This window comes from Hippocampus guttulatus, chromosome 2 (genome assembly GCF_054856545.1).
Source record: "Hippocampus guttulatus isolate MCC_2025c chromosome 2, RoL_Hgut_1.0, whole genome shotgun sequence".
NCBI classification, from domain to species: domain Eukaryota; kingdom Metazoa; phylum Chordata; class Actinopteri; order Syngnathiformes; family Syngnathidae; genus Hippocampus; species Hippocampus guttulatus.
The window spans coordinates 2,092,645-2,110,080 of NC_141262.1; the positions used below are offsets into that span (position 1 = coordinate 2,092,645).

Here is a 17,436-nt window from a genome sequence, read left to right on the forward strand (position 1 = left end):
TCCACCATCCGACGTCTCAGGAAGGGGAAGCAGTGCACCACTAACACTGTGTACAGTGGGGATGGGGCGCTGCTGACTTCGACTCGGGACGTTGTGAATCGGTGGGCAGAGTACTTCGAAGACCTCCTCAACTCCACCAACACGCCTTCCTTGGAGGAAGCAGAGCCTGGGGACTCTGAGGTGGGCTCTCCTATCTCTGTGGTTGAAGTCACCAATGTGGTTAAAAAGCTCCTAGGTGGCAAGGTCCCAGGGGTGGATGAGATCCGCCCGGAGTTCCTCAAGGCTCTGGATGTTGTGGGGCTGTCCTGGTTGACACGCCTCTGCAACATCGCGTGGTCAACAGGGAGAGTGCCTCTGGATTGGCAGACCGAGGTAGTCCCTCTTTTTAAAAAGGGGGACCGGAGGGTGTGTTCCAACTACAGAGGGATCACACTCCTCAGCCTCCCTGGTAAGGTCTATTCAGGGGTGCTGGAGAGGAGGGTCCGTCAGGAAGTCGAGCCTCAGATTGAGGAGGAGCAGTGTGGTTTTCGTCCCGGCCGTGGAACAGTGGACCAGCTCTACACCCTTAGCAGGGTCCTCGAGGGTATGTGGGAATTCGCCCAACCAGTCTACATGTGTTTTGTGGACTTGGAGAAGGCGTTTGACCGTGTCCCTCGGGGAGTTCTGTGGGGGGTGCTTCGTGGGTATGGGGTACCGAACCCCCTGATACGGGCTGTTCGGTCACTATACCACCGATGTCAGAGTTTGGTTCGCATTGCCGGCAGTAAGTCGGAATCGTTTCCAGTGGGGGTAGGACTCCGCCAAGGCTGCCCTTTGTCGCCGATTCTGTTCATAACCTTTATGGACAGAATTTCTAGGCGCAGCCGAAGCGTTGAGGGGATCCGTTTTGGGGGCCTCAGTATTGCATCCCTGCTTTTTGCAGATGATGTGGTGCTGTTGGCTCCTTCAAACGGGTCTCTCCAACTCTCACTGGAGCGTTTCGCAGCCGAGTGTGAAGCGGTTGGGATGAAGATCAGCACCTCCAAATCTGAAACCATGGTCCTCAGTCGGAAAAGGGTGGAGTGTCCCCTCCGGGTCGGGGAGGAGATCTTGCCCCAAGTGGAGGAGTTCAAGTATCTTGGGGTCTTGTTCACGAGTGGGGGCAGGAGGGAGCGGGAGATCGACAGGCGGATCGGTGCAGCGTCTGCTGTGATGTGGACGTTGTATCGGTCTGTCGTGGTGAAGAAGGAGCTGAGCCAAAGGGCGAAGCTCTCAATTTACTGGTCGATCTACGTTCCAACCCTCATCTATGGTCACGAGCTATGGGTCGTGACCGAAAGAACGAGATCCCGGTTACAAGCGGCCGAAATGAGTTTTCTCCGCAGGGTGTCCGGGCTCTCCCTTCGAGATAAGGTGAGAAGCTCGGTCATCCGGGAGGGGCTCAGAGTCGAGCCGCTTCTCCTCCACATCAAGAGGAGCCAGAGGAGGTGGCTTGGGCATCTGATTCGGTTGCCCCCTGAGCGCCTCCCTGGTGAGGTGTTCCGGGCATGTCCCACCGGGAGGAGACCCGAGGAAGACCCAGGACACGCTGGAGAGACTATGTCACCCAGCTGGCCTGGGAACGTCTCGGGATCCCCCGGGGAGAGCTGGAAGAAGTAGCTAGGGAGAGGGAAGTCTGGGCTTCCCTGCTAAAGCTGTTGCCCCCGCGACCCGGCCCCGGATAAGCGGTAGATGATGGATGGATGGATGGATGGATGGCAGACTTGGCTTGTTTTTTTCTGAGATGGATTTTATAGCTTTTTTTGTCGGACCTCTCATGATAGACAAAAAGGTGAACATCAAATTTGAACTTATTATTAAAAACTGGGCTTTGCTGACTGAATTTTGCCCACACGCAATGACGAAAACTAAAAATTTGCATTGTTCAAGGTAGCCAATCAGTCTAATTGATGTGGTCGGTCTAAATTCTGTGTGTCTCTGAGGGACACCTGCAAATGACCAAAAATGTCTGCTTCAAATGGCTGACTTCCTGTGTCTTTTCGGGCCCAGCTTTTTGATGCATTTTTGTGGGTCTCAAATTTCATGGTGCGATGTGAAGCCCCTTTAGGGGGCTGAATTTTCCAAAGTCAACTTTGTGGAGTTATTAGATTCATGTTTTATTGCACTGGGATCAGCTGGCAACCAGTTCAGGGTGTCCCCCGCCGACTGCCTGAAGACAGCTGGGATAGGCTCCAGCACGCCCCGTGACCCTTGTGAGGAAAAGCGGATCGGAAAATGGATGGGCATTTTATTGCAAGTCACCAAACTTCCTCACCCCGCCCACATGAAATGATGAAAATGAAAAAGTCTCACTATTTAGGTTGGCCAGTCTGTACAGTGGATGTTGTCCTAATTTGGTAGCAATTGAACTAAATCTGTGGGACTCATCAATTTTGAAGGGAAGGCCACCTGCAAATGACCAAAATGAATGTAAAGTGTCCACTTTCAATCAAAATTGCAGACTTCCTGTGTCGTTTTGGGCAAGGCTTCAAGAGAGTTTTTTGTGGCTCTGCTCATGCTCGACATGAATACCAAATTTCAGTTTGCTCAATTAAACCAACTTTGGGGGCTAAATTTCCAAGAAACTTACAAAGGCTCCGTCAAGGTAAGTGCATCCTTGCGACTTCATTACCACAGTTTTGAGAAAAGTCCCCAAAGACATGCTTGTCAGTGCATGTGACGATCAGCAAAATGCAGTTCATTCTTCTTGCTAAAGGGCAATAAAGTCAGACAAAGATGAACAGGATGCATTTTTTTCTTTGGTCATTTCAGTCTGGTTGGCCTGTTACCAAAAATAAACTAACGATACTGTATAACATACTAAGATGATTTAATGACACTCTACAAAAAATACACATTATTTTGAAGTTTTAAGATGTTTATTTCATACTGTATATATCTTGACATGGAAGATCTTATGTAAGATTAGATTTGCTTCAAACTAACATTGTAATTTGAAGGACACTATATTGTTCAGGTGGACATTAAAGCATTGAGCAAATTGGAATTTGGTTGCTAACCAAAACGGCAACATTTCCGGAGGCAGTTTAATGTCTCTCCCTATGACTTAATTTGTCCGTTTGAACAAATCATCACCTCCTTCAATTAGGCGCTCGTGCCGGTATTGTTCATAGGGATGTGTGAGAGGTGACTTCTGAGCCTGGTTTCACTCTGTTGCTAACCAAAATAGTAGCACCTGCCGAGGCATGTAAACAGCCTTTTAGATTCAGTAAGTCAACCACTTTAACGATTTCATGCCTCCCTCAAATAGACACCTGCGACAAAATTGTTTAGACGGACATTAAAGAGTAGCGTGGGGTTTTTTTTCTCCCCCTGTCCCTCCCTTGTTTCTGACTTTTGGGTTGAGTGAACGCTGGCGCGTTTTGGCTGCCGCTGCTCAACCCGTATTGTTTTGTGTTTTTTGTTATTGTAAAGTGTCCTTGGGTGTCTTGAAAGGCGCTTATAAATAAAATCTATTATTATTATTATTATTATACTGTATATTTCAAGCCTGTTGCTAACCCAAACCACAGCTCCTTTCAGGTCACAAACAGCCTGTCAAATGAATTTCAGAGCCCACATGGAAAACATCTCCCTCAAATAGACACTTCACAACAACCACAAGACTGTTGTTCAGATATGGCTCCAGAAGTCCATTTGAGCCTTGTTGCTAACCAAAGCAGGAGAACCAATGGAATCCCCAATGACAGTCGCTCATTATATTGCAAGGGAAATTTATTTTCTGCTCTACTCGAAGAAAGTGTAATTGCACATCCACCACAGTTGGTGGCTGTGGTGCTCTCATTGTGTGTATAAGGAGTATACTGTAAACCAGTGATTCCCAACTAGTGTGCCGAGGCACATTCATGTGCCGTGAGGGCTCTAACGGTTTGCCGCGGGACATAATCACATTTCACTGAATTGGTGAGAAAATGATTTATTAATATCAAACAATGCATATTTGTCCGTCTATCAATGCCGGCAACCTATAGTGGCAGAAAGAACAAATAAATGATCTTTTCTAATAGCAAATACTGTCGTATTAGATTGACATGTATCATCTTTTGTGTAACAATTTTGTTTGACGGTGTGCCGTGTGAATTTTCAAACTTAAAAAATGTGCCTTGGCTCAAAAAGGTTGCTGTAAACAATGTTAAGAAAGTTATTCAGCAGAATTATATCTTTGTTTTTGTTTGCTTGAATGTTAATAAGGATACGATGTTATGCAGAGGTGTGCTGATAGAAAAAAAAAACATTCAATTGACACTATTTATAGTTGTGGGGGTGCGAAATATGTTCTTTTTCCGGGGGTCACAGAAAATAATCGAGAAGCACTGCACTAGACACAAATTGCAATATATTTCTTGGCAGTCGCCTCCCCCATCTGCAGGTGAGTCAAGAAACGACAGGTCATGAAGTTTTCGCCCCCCTCCCCCACCCAAAAAAAGGCACACGTGAACTTTGCAGGAGTGCAAAAGTCAAGAGGAAATCTCAGATTTTGGAAAGGGTCGGGGGGTGGGGGGGGGGGTTCTTTGCAGGAAACGACCCCCCCCCCCCCCCCCACCACCCCGCCTCCTCCAACTCCGCACACTTCTCCACATCTGCCCCCTCCCCCCTCGCTGTCTTCCTCCTCCTTCTCCTCCTCTCCCCTTCTCTTCCTCGCGCGAACAGCCCGGCCAAGTTGCAGAGTGCCGCTCAGCCTCGACCGCGCGGCTGCCGCTTGACGCCGGGGGTCCCTGCAGAGGAGCGCCCGCCCGCCCGCCAGCCTCCATGTGCTTGTCCGCCGCGTGCTGAGATCGCGCCAGTTCCCCCCCTCCCCTTACCCCCTAACCCCCTTCCACCAAACCGAAGCACCGAACCGACCATGTCCAACCCCAACCCCAACCACGACCCCTTCTACTCGTCCCCCTTCGGACCCTTCTACCGGAGACACTCGCACTACATGGTGCAGCCCGAGTACCGGATCTATGAGATGAACAAGCGGCTCCAGACGCGCACCGAGGTGAGTGAGCCGGCGTGCCCGGCCAGAGAGCTATATGCGCGGCTTGGTGTTGCAAGGGAGACCGGTGGCCTGTGGAGGTCCGGAGATGGAGGAGTCAAAGCGCGATGTTCAAGTGTGACGCGGGGGTGCTTCGTGCTACGTTCACGTACCCAATTAGTTGACCTAATGAGTTGGCTTCACCTGAATTTCTCCATTGCGTAGATGTAAGAAGGCGTAGGTAGCTGTTACTAGTTTGCCTCATTTTTTGAAGTTTGCCCTAAGAATTCAGCGGCTGAATTTTGATATATTCTCATATTTTCGGGGGGAAAACTCCCCCTTTCATGGGCTTGGGAGAGCGGATGCGTCCATGTAACCAATTAGATGACGGCGCACCTGGATTAGGTGAAAAACACTTGCAATTCATTGAAGATTTGACATGTATGGGCTCTCCATCTAAATGACCTGCAGTACAGGTTCTACTTTTCCCATTTAGGAAGTTGTCGAAAATAATTCAGCTTTTTAAAAAGTGTGCATTCAGTGTTTTCCGCAGAAATCATTCTGTCTTTGGTATTTGAAGGCACCAATACCGAGTTGATAGTTTCATGCCGGGGAATCGGATTCACCTGAAGTAGTTGGGGAAAAAAAACTTTAAAGGAATGTTATTCTTATATATTTTTTGTCGAGTTTGGACTCTGTACCAAAACCACTCACCTTTTCTTTCGCAAACAGCAGCTTTTAAAAAAGTGTGAAAAGAATTCCCAAGTTAGCAGTTGACTTCGGAGCCCATTTTGCATTTTCACATTTAAAGGCAGTAATCTTGAGTTTCTAGTTTGATAGGGGGAGAAATTCTGCGTTCCCACTCCCAGTTTGATTCTAGATGCACTTGAATTGGGTGAAAAGAAATTTTCATGAATATTTGTTTCGTATGGACGCACACTCAGTTCTGCACACGTATTCAGTAAAAGTAGTTTTTCACATTAAGGCAGTGTTTCTCAAATAGTGGGGCGCGCCCCAAGGGGGGCCCGTTTGACCTCGGGGAATATGCTTTTGAATTTTTTTACTGTCCTAAAATAACGTGCAGTTGCACCTCCACTACGTTAGGGGGCAGTGGCGCTCTCATTGGGAGAGTTTGCGCAGGGAGCATTCTCAGGGAGGAAATTTGACGAGGCGTATGTAGCGCTTGGCTTCAATGTGACTGCGGTGGCAGACGAGTAAAGATCGATGGGCTTACTGCGTCTAAAACTTTTGGTAGCGGACAGCATGAAGCCAAATAAATTAAGGCGTCACTTCAAGACATTACACCGCAATCATGCTGATAATCTGCTTGAGGTTTTTTTCAGCGAAAACATGCCGAATATTGCCAACAATCATGATGGTTTGTGACTGCTACTGCAGTAAACTGAAATACAGGTACCGGCTACACATTGAGCAGGAGCCGAGAGTTCCTGTGTCCTGCTTCAAACCTCGCTTCGAAAAGCTGTGCATTGCAAAACGTGCTCATTGTAGCCATTAATCCAGACATCATCTTTGATTAAAAAAAAAAAAAAGAAGCGGACCTTCTTTATATATTTTTGTTTTGCTGGTAATTTTTTTTTAATGTTGTGCTCCTGAGATCATGTTGGTGATTAGTTTGAATGCATTATTAGTTATTGAGTTAGTGATTTTATTTTTCAGTATCGTATGGTTTGACATGGTCAGTTAAAAAATATTTATTGTTAAATTAAGGATTCAATGTTATTTTGAATTTCAGATGCACTTTAAATCTTTTCTGTTCCAGTTACTAAAGCTATTCTTTGTTGTAGGCTGGTTCATAAAGTTGGTCTGTATTTCTTTCTTTTTTTATTCTCTGATACGTTAATAAGGATACAGTGTTATGCAAAGGTGTACTTATAACAATTTTAAAGACAAATGATACTATTTATCGTCGTGCGGGGGGAGGCGCGAGATGTTTTCCTCTTCCTTGGGGGGCATGACAAAAAAATAATTGAGAACCACTGCATTAAGGCTTTTGAAAGAGTTAAGCTTTTGAAAAACTGTAAATGACTGGTTGTGTTTCCAAAGTGAAAGGCAGCAATCTGCGGCTGAAATGATGCGTTCAAGTGCCCAGATGTCTCCGAATTAGGTTCTCGCAATCAGTTTGGACACTCAGCCCAGATTTATTACTCGTTACACTTCTACTTGTTTCCTCGTGTAACATCTTTTCTCTTCTGTTTTAAGACAGAAAGCCCTTGTTTCTGGTTTCATCGGTCCAAATGATGCCTTCATCAGTTTGTCACAAGGTCGCACATGGATGACGGTGACAAGTCACTTTTTTGAGGGATGGAGACTGGTTTTGCTTGTGCTCTGATGCCACTCTCGATGTATAGTAGTGTGCTGCTTCCTCATTTATGAAGCTTTTTATAAGACATCTCCTTTTCATGTGTGGAAGTGACGGTTTTATTATTTATTTATTTGTTTGTTTGTTTGTCTATCTGCATCCTCTGATTTTAGGGCAGAAATGCTGAGTTCAAAGTGTTCCAAATTACATTCAAGCTTAACCGCATACTAATTTCTCTCTTTTATGAAGTTGTGAGAATATGCTTTTTTTTAAAACTGCGTAAATGGTTATTTTATTCTATTCGTGTGTAATTGACTCTGGCAATCAGGCTGTAATTTCACATTTTTAATTCCACCTTTATTGTTTTATGGGAAGGAGGGAAGGTGATGGGTGGGCGTAGTCAATTCGAGGATGATACCGCACACCCGAGTTAGGTGAAAGGTCGCTTGTGAAGCATCTTCGTGAAGATTTTGGACTGTCATTTGAAAAGTTGTTTTTTGCAAATTTTCCTGTGAAGTTTTCTAGTGTACAATAATTTAGCTTATTAACTTTTACTTCAGTAATTTTCCCACACTATGTTGTTTATTTTTGTGCTAACTTTTCTTTTGATGGCGGCGCGGACAACCGCAGCGTATCCTCTTGTTTCTTGTTTTATGTTGAGAGGGAAGAAATTTCAGATGTTTTTGTCATTTGACACATTTGACAATAAAGTGGTATCCAATCCAATTATTGCGAGAACTTTCATGTAGGTTCATATCGGAAGGCAGAGTTGTGTGCAGCAATCTTGAGTTTTAGCGAACGTTGAATGCAACGTTGTAACTCCATGATGCGTTCAAGGGCCCAGTTCACTTAATTCAAGATGAATCTTGTTTCATTTCAAGATTTTCAGGCAGGTTTGGTTGCTTTGGTTTGGTTTTTCAATTATTAAATAAATAATTGAAAAACAAACATTCCAAAATAATTACTGGTATACGCAAATGTATTTCAAATAGCGTGTCGTAAATGTACTTACTGGATTCTTTATTTTGTTATCATTATGCATAGTTTGAATATTTAATTCAGTGATGCCTTTGTGTACCACTAGAGGGAGCCCAGGTACCACTTGCGGTACACACACTTTGAGAATCATGTTTCAAGCTGCAGTTTTGTGCAAGAATCCTAAGATTTGATACAGTCACAGCCGCAATTTATAAGAGGATGCGTATGATGCGTTCAAGTAACCGAATGAGTCGTCTTGCATCTGAATTACTAAGACTCCATTCAAGTATGAAAGAATATATTTCTTAGCACAATGTGCAATTAAAAGACACATTCTCCACATGCAGTGTATTCATTTGCATGTATTTACATACAAAACCGCATGTTTCATGTATATTGGGCTTCTTTGAAACCAAATGCCAGCCCTCACACAGGACAACACTTTTCATGCACCCTTCAGTCATTACCGGTGGTGCCTTCAGTGTAGCTTATCGATACAATTTGGCTGCTATTTGTTTTTACGGATCCAATGAAGAATAAATGTACATTAATGTGTTGTTAAAGTTAGTGTATGGTTGCTGCCCAAAGAAAAACAATGAAAACATTTGACTCGTGTGGCTTGATTTGGGGTTACTTTCAATATTAAAGTTGTAATCAGAGGATATTTGTGTGGATATTTTTTTTTTTGTAAACTCGATTTTAAAGCCAAGCAAGCAGCAGCTTGCAGATGGCGACTTTTTTTTTCTCTTTCCCCTTAAGAGGAACTTAAAGCCGAGCGAGGCGGTGCGGTGTAGCCGCGTGATGCATTATTCATACATATCGCCGAGCGCTCTGTCCAAGCCTCCCGCCAACCACCCTCCCCCTCACCCGCTAGACTCCCCCCTCCCCTCCCCGCCAACCTAGCATACACATACGCCGTAAAACACGCTTTGTGGGTGGACAAATCACATGAGATGTGTGTAAAATTCCACCTTTCCAAAGATAATAATGCTGATTTTTAAAATTTTGATTGACACCTGTCATAAAGGCTTCATTGATGGCTGAAAAATAAATACCTCCCCCAATAAAGGCCTTTGAAGTAAAATGACCTCCGTTCATAGACGCTACCAGTGTTTTTCCTGACTCAAATTAAGGTGTTACATCTGTATATGCAGCGCCCCCTTCAGGTTCAATTGAACACTGCCATAGTTGCATGCATTTTATTTCCCTTTCACGCCTTCTTTTTGGACAAAATTAAAATACAGGAACCTTGTTGGTTATTAGAAGGATGCAGCAACAGGTGGACAGGTGATGTTACAATGGTCACAGGCATGTAGTCGTTATGCGCTGTGCAGTTACGGGGTCACTGACAGTAGTTGTGAAAATTCTTGTCAGGTTTGAAACGAAACAAATAATGTTTAATGTCCCAGAAATGAAGACAGACAAAATGCGAGAACAAAAATGTTTATTATCAAAAACGCAAAACCGACAAAGTCATAAACGGAAAACGCTGGTCACAAGGGTCCAGGAAAAGACGAGGAATCGACAAAAGGCGTTTGCAAAAGGCAAGGTAACAGAACACGGAGAAAACAAACGACAAATGACAAGATCAAACGACTAAACAAGGACTATACTGACAAAACGTGGCACAAGGGTAACAAGAACCTCTATGACAAGCTCGAGAGGTCTAGAAAAACAACACTTGAGCACGAGCAGCAACAAGCTCAACAACCCGACAAGCAGCAGCAGCAGCTGCCAGCTTGTCGGTCCTTAAATACAGGGCTAGCGATGCTTGGCAGCCGGTGTGCACACTGAAGGGAAGGCCCTCATCTGCCACCTGCTGGAGACACACAAGAACAGGATCATGACAATCCTCTTTATATCCGTCCGCGTGACTGTATCGTACTGTCGTCCGGCGGCCACACACCAGAAAGAACTGCAACCAATTAATTATGCACAAACTGTTTTGAGTCCTTCCATTCTATTTCAATCGGCTATTATTGTGTGTTTTGAAGAGGGACAAGAGGCTGGGGTGCTAGAACCGATTGTCACTTTCATTCATTTTAATGGGGATCTATGTTTTCAAGTCACGTGGTCCTGGAATTTATTTTACCGTAACTCGTATCGGGAATCACTGCGGAACAGAAATGCATGTGTGCACGCAGCAAAGTTAATCAAGTTGAACTTGGCTCAATGTGGTTGCGATAAGTGTGAGTTGAAGCCTGGCTTGAGGCATTTCATTGACACTTTTCACAGCCAGAGGCAGAACACTTAAGTCTCCTCACTTTCATTTGACTGCAGAGCTCTTCCTAAAAAGTGCATATGTTTTGTTGAAACAACCATTCGTTTTTCTTTATTCATTCATTCATTGCTTTTGGTCACCAACCGACCAAATTGTTTAAATGTGATTCCTTCCTGGGCGGCCCGGCGGTCCAGTGCTTAGTGCGTCGACTGCACAGTGCAGAGGTATCGGGTTCAAGTCCAGCTCCGGCCTCCCTGTGTGGAGTTTGTATGTTGTCTCCGGGCCTGCGTGGGTTTTCTCCGGGTACTCCGGTGTCCTCCCACATTCCAAAAACACGCATCGCAGTCTGATTGAACACTCTAAATTGTCCCTAGGTGTTAGTGTGAGCGCGCATGGTTGTTCGTCTGTGTGTGCCCTGCGATTCGCTGGCAACCGGTTCAGGGTGTCCCCCGCCTACTGCCCGAAGATGGCTGGGATAGGCTCCAGCACGCCCCGCGATCCTGGTGAGGATATGAGCGGTTCAGTAAATGGATGGATGGATGATTCCTTCCTCGAATTCCGGTGATTTTAATGTCCCTCTTCTATCGATATGATATTTTTTGGAGAATTGAGACGCGCCTGGTTCGATCCACAAAATTGTCGGCCAGATTTCCTGCAGAAAGAAAATGTGTCTAAATGGCGTCATTGAAAATGAATAAATGAAAGTGTGTCTCCTGACTCATCCTATCGCGTGACAATTGGTCGTTTTCAAACCAGCGTATTTCCCAACATATAGCTCTGTTTTTTTGAATAGGCTTTCTTCAAATAGTGACCATCCATCTAGTGTCCCACCCAGTGTGTCATCCACTTGCGACCAAGAAACGTCTCCCTAAAATAAAACCTCCCACTGGGATCAATAGTGGGCTAACTTTGTTTTTGCCCCTTTTGTAAGATACTGATTACAAGTTTTATGGCTGACATTAAAAGTTTGTCATGCAATACTGGTCCAAGTCCAAACCTTCGTCAAATCCATCCAATCTGTGTTAAGGTGATGACTTGGTTTTACTCTGCTGCCCGTGGCCAGGCCAGCATGACAAATCCGAATCTTTCTATAAATCCATTAAAAACAAACGACACTCACTTATACTAACATGCAGATACACTGGCACCCACGTTTAAAAGAAATTGCCGAGTGTAATCATGGACTGCCGCCTCAGATTTCAAATTTGGGATGAAACCTTCACTTCCGTCAAAATGGAGTAAGCCCACTCTAGTTCTCAGTGGCTCAATTAATTCACTTAATTGATGTTAACGTTTCAACAGTGACATACGCGTTATCTGATGAGGATATTTGACATCTGTTGCTAACCAAAACAGCGACACATAAACGGCCTGTCAATTGAATTGAAGCGCAATGTCTCAAGAAGTTTGCTTCGCATTATTTGCTCCGTAATGTTGTGTGGGCCACATATTTCTTTTCTCTCTTCTTGTCATTGTTTTGCTTTGCAGTTTTTGTTTTTCCTAATTGTTTATGTTCATAAAAATAATGCTGTGTTTTGTAAATAACTTTATAAGGGTATTTTAATTGATTTAATTTATTTTATTTTAAAGAAAATTACTCTTGTTTTTAATTTAATTGTTGATTTAAAAACATCGAAAGATCCTTTTTTTTTAATTTCCCGGATATTTTTATGTTAATAAAATGAGTATTTCTTTATTATAATATAAATGATACATCATTTTTTTCTTTTTTTCTCTCTTTGTATAAATGCAAATACAAAATTTGATGTCTGTGCCAACCTGCTCAAAAACAAAACAAAAAAAATCGAATCAATTATAAAGTCTTAATTTTCCCTCGCAGGTGTCTACTAATTTATAAAGTAAAATTCTTGTAATCTGTTGCATTTCATTGAATTGTTGATTGAAAGCTATAAAATAATATATTTTGCTTCAGAATATTTCTTTCACCTTTATCAATTCAATTTTTAAATTTAAATGATTACATTTTTATTTGTATAAAATATTTTAATTCATGATATTTTATTTCAATCAGTTCCGGGTGTTGGAAGACAGCCGATATGGGCTCCAGCATGCCCACGACCCTGGTGAGGATAAGTGGATGAGAAAATGGATGGATATTTTATTTCATTTTAAATGTCCTTTTAAATAAAACAAAAATAAATTAATGCATCCATCCGTAATCCGAACCGCTTATCCTCATGAGGTTTGCGGGTGTGCTGCAACCTATCCCAGTTGTCTTTGTCGGCGGGTTAAGCCCTGAACTGGTTACCAGCAGGACACACAGAGACAAACAACCGATTTAGAGCAGGGACGAGAAACCCATTTTTGTCGCGGGCCATATTGCAGTCATTGCTTTACTTGGGTGGCCGTTATGACTTTAAATTTTGTGAAACCATATAAATGTTTCATCGCCTCCATATAATACATTCACAGTGCACAAAGAATTGATGGATAACTAGCTTTGAAATCAGAAGTAAAGAATAATGGCTTGTTTGAACATTGTTCACGTTATTGTCATCAGGGGTTCATTGTGTTATTATGGATTGCAGATGGCAATTGAAACTTTGGTTCAGACATCAGCAAGCATCATGGAAGTTGCCATGCTTGATTTGTTTTCGTGGGATACATAAAATAATAAGGCGGGCCAGTTCTGGCCCCTGGGCCTTGGCTCTGACACTGTTGATTTAGAGTGTTCCATTAGCCTGCCATGCATGTTTTCTGAATGCGTGAGGAAACCAGAGTACCCAGAGAAAACCCACGCAGGCCCGGGGAGAACAATCAAACTCCACACAGGGAGGCTGGGGCCCGGAATCGAACCCTGCACTTCTGCCCAGTGAGGTTGATGTGCAAACCAGTCGAACACCATGCCGAAAATGAAATTAATACTCTATTTAATTAAATTGTCAATTAAAAAAAAAAACATAACATGTTTTTTTTTTTATTGTTCTATTTTCATGTGAATAAACGTAGTATAGATTTTTGAAAATGCTTGCGGTGCTACTTAAAAAACGGCTTGAACCGGAAACGATTTCTTTTTTAATTTAAAAAGATAAAAGTGCATCAAATCAAACAGAACAGAATTGAATTGTTCCACTTTGAAATATTTCAATATACGTACCGAATCGTCTTTGATTGGAGAGCTACAGTATATATATCAAGGAAATGACACATTTCCAGTACCTGTATTGACAACTTCATTTAAATGTGAGTAAAATGACAAGAAAAAAGTCGTTGCATTACACCCTCTTGAACTGAGCCGTACCATATCAAAGAGAATTCTAATCTCACTGAGTCGAATCGTTCCTCTTTCAAATCGAACCGTCCTTGAACTTTTTTTTTTTGAATGATTAACCCAAAAAGTTGGTTCTGCTCTTTTTCTCACTCAATTTATGACCCAACGTAAGGCCCCTCTTTCCTTTCCAGCAGACCACTGAAACAAAACAAGTCACTTTTTAGCTCTTCCGTGCTCTTTGGAGCATCTCCTACTGTAGAGGGTGACCGACCTTAGCGCAATGGCACTTTGTATGAAAGTCAACTCAAGTCACATCACCCCCTCTCCCCGACTGCCGTGCCCCCTTCCCCGATAGAAACCCCCTCATTTGTCTTATTCATGAGCCAGCGTTTGAACGCGCTCGGCTGCCGCTCACACTCAAGGACTTGACATTTGGAGGAGACTCACTTTCGCTCCCTAGAGGACGGCGTCCTCTCACAAAGTATCGCTGGCGTCACTGCCGCGTGTGGTTCGTTCTACGTTTTTCCATCAACCCCTCCCAAACCAACATTCGGAACGCTCATTTTGTTGACAGAGCATATACCCCAAGAGGCATTTTTCATTCTGACCTCGTGGAGATGTGTTTTAGGACAAGTCTTCAAACTTTGCTGCCATGCTCCGCCTGAATGCTGACAACTAAAAGGTTTTGCAGTTGAGGGTTGGCCATCGATCCTGTGTTGAAAATTCATCCTTGATTTTGAAATCAACAAATTGACCGACCAATAGCCACTTCTAACCAAAATGGCAAACTTCCTGTGTTCTTTTGGGTCCATCACATTTCATACTGCTAGGGTGAAATTGGCTTGCTGGGCTGCATTCTTTAAAATCATGGGGTTGTTCGAGTTTCCAAACAAAATACAATACTGAAATGGCCACTTCTAACCCAAATGGCAGACTTCCTGTGTCTTTTCACCATAACCTCTTGAGTCTGTTTTTGTGGGTCCCCTCATGATAGATATGATTCCCAAATTTTACTCGGTGAAATTGGCTTTTTTTTCAAACAGCCACCAACCCCCCCCCCCCCCCCCAAAGAAATAAACAAAAGGACAGTTTAAAAAACGAACTTCTTTGTTGTCGGTTCAGGAGTGGGACACATTCAGTCGTCTTAAGCGGCGATTGGAAAAGCTCACGTGGAAAATGAAACGGACCAAAAAGCCAAAGTGTTGCGCTGCTGTCGGGATTGACCTTCCAGCACCGACGACTTAAGCGCTTGCAGCCCTGTGATGACTGCGGCCGTGTTTTCATCGCCGCCTTATTACCGCCTCGGTCCGTACTTATTACCTGCCGGCCGGACTGCCGCACGCCGCCTCCACTGCCGCTATCCCATTACTGTCGTTTTAGACCGCCACGACCCCACCACGACCCGCGAAAATCTTAAACGGGGCTTTGATGCGACGCTGTTGATTTACGGGGCGAATTTGACACTTAAGCGTATGCAAATGAGTTGAAGGATTAGCATTCAGAGGAGGAGCTTGCTGCGACCTCCGCCGCGCTAAGGCCATTAGCATAGAGGGCATTAATATGCAGCACAGGCACAATAACGCTGTAAGTCATGCAGGAAGACAAAAGCCTTCGGAGTTTGTTGTTGTGTTTTTTTTACAGGAGGGGGCGCTGTTTTGACACCTAGTTCTGTCTGGAGTAAAATCGATGAAGCCATTATTTAGGGAGGCAACTCTACATGAATTATAATAACTATGGATCTGGATGTGAAAGAAGCTGTGCATTCATGAACAGCAAATCTTTATCGTGAATGTGAACAGCAGCAAGACTAGTCAGCAGGATAACATGTAGCAAAAAAAACACACGTTTTTGGCTTTGATTTAAAAAGATTTAAAATGCATCAAATCGAACGGAATTGAATATCCAATCATCTGTTATTGCGAAATATAGCTTTGGAGGAAAGGTCATATTTACAGTACCGACAACTTCCTTCATATGTAAAATGCAACACAAAATTTTATTGGAATTCCAAACAGATCTGTTAGTGTGATCAAAAGCAGCCAATGGTGCTAATGCTAACACAATTGCCCACACTGGGCACTGCCTGCCTCTACTTTATTGTATCCTGCCCATCCTGCGCTCATGTTGCCCTCCTTATTTTTCGGCATTCAAACGAGCCACCTGTCTCGTCATCCGGCACTTCCACGGAGCGTTCATTACGACCCATTCCCTTGTTCCTGTCACTGCTCGAAGTGGATGTGCCCCCCTTTGCCCTCCGACATGCGTCACATTGACACCAATAGGGCTTACAATGTGGGGTCAAGTTGAACGGGAAGGATTAAGGTGGACTGTCGGGAGAGCCAAAAATGTCTCCCCTGAGATCATCTGCATCAAGGAGGAAATAAACGATTCCCTCAAAATGACACCTCCCTGTTCCCATCAGGAAAAACCAGACAGTTACTCAAATTACATCAGGCCTTCGTCCCGGACGTCAAAGATTAAATGCAGAGTCTGTCGCAAACCAAAACACTAATTTGGTACAGATGTTTACATTTCAAACATCAACAAAAGCAGTGGAAAAATAACTGACAACTTCAAGTTCTTTGTATAATTATTTTATTCTTTTTATCATGATACTACTTAGGATAGCCTTGATAACATAAAAAAAATGTAAAAATTATATTTGGAATGTTTTCAAACACTTTATGTATCCCTTGACTCTTGGCCACCTCGTCAAAATAATTGCAGATGACTCTGAATGCACTTTTTCCCCCTTCTTTCTTAAACGGTACTTTAAAAATGTGGGATAATATAATTTTTCCCAGCTAGGTACTGTATGTTTTTGGTATCGTTGTACAGTGCAACATAATTCTCAGATGGCGTCAATCAAAAGTGGCCATGTGAGGTGACGTTCATATAATAGATGCGCCTTATTTCTCTGCACCGTTGCGTCGCTCCGATAACACGTCAGACTTCTGGCTCGCTCCAGGTGAAAATAAATGTCCTTTGGATGTATTTTGTTTATTTGTATTTTGGATGTATCTCCCTACCCAGTGTTTTCCTTTCTGAATTCTGACTGTAATTTCCCCATTGCGGGACAAATAAAGGGATATCTTATCTTATATCTTTTAAAATTTTTGACCCAGAACTCCTTCTGCCTGGAGAGGCTGAAATTAAAAAAAATATATATATACAGTATATATATACTGTATATATATATATATATATACACCCAAAATGATATTATATAGATATCTATATCTATATATAAATCTCTCTCTCTCTCTCTCTCTCTCTCTCTATATATATATATATATTTTTATTTATTTATTTATATATGTATACATACATACACACACACACACACACACACACACACACACACACACACACACATATATTTAGCCCAAGACATCAGTTTCACTGGTTGTTGTAGTGTGTTTCTAAATCAAGAAATTAGCACTCTATAACAGTGTTTTTTACCTTATTAGAGGTTCAGAACCCAACGAGTTCATTGTACATTTATCGAACCCTTCATTACTGAAAAAATTCTGATTCAAGAAGTGTTCCTTCAGTTTTGCCCTTGCGAGACTAGAGTTGCTCAACTTGGTATGACAAATAATACAGATAGGACGCTGAGTCCCATCACGTTCCGTGATGTATGTGAATCCATGCGGTACATATTCGTCCAACCACTTTGGGGTTTTTTT

The 17,436-nt window shown here is 43.1% G+C and overlaps 1 protein-coding gene across 4 annotated transcripts in view; it reads left to right on the plus strand.

Moving 5' to 3' along the window:
- The first annotated feature begins 4,687 nt into the window (after positions 1–4,687).
- Positions 4,688–17,436, plus strand: part of ldb2a (LIM domain binding 2a) — an 83,583-nt gene continuing 70,834 nt past the window's right edge. For all 4 annotated transcript variants that reach the window (XM_086106130.1, XM_086106131.1, XM_086106128.1 and 1 more), the window contains exon 1: positions 4,688–5,020. In XM_086106130.1, the coding sequence (XP_085962256.1) occupies positions 4,883–5,020 (138 nt within the window). In that variant the 5' untranslated portion in view covers positions 4,688–4,882. The remainder of the gene's footprint in view (positions 5,021–17,436) is intronic.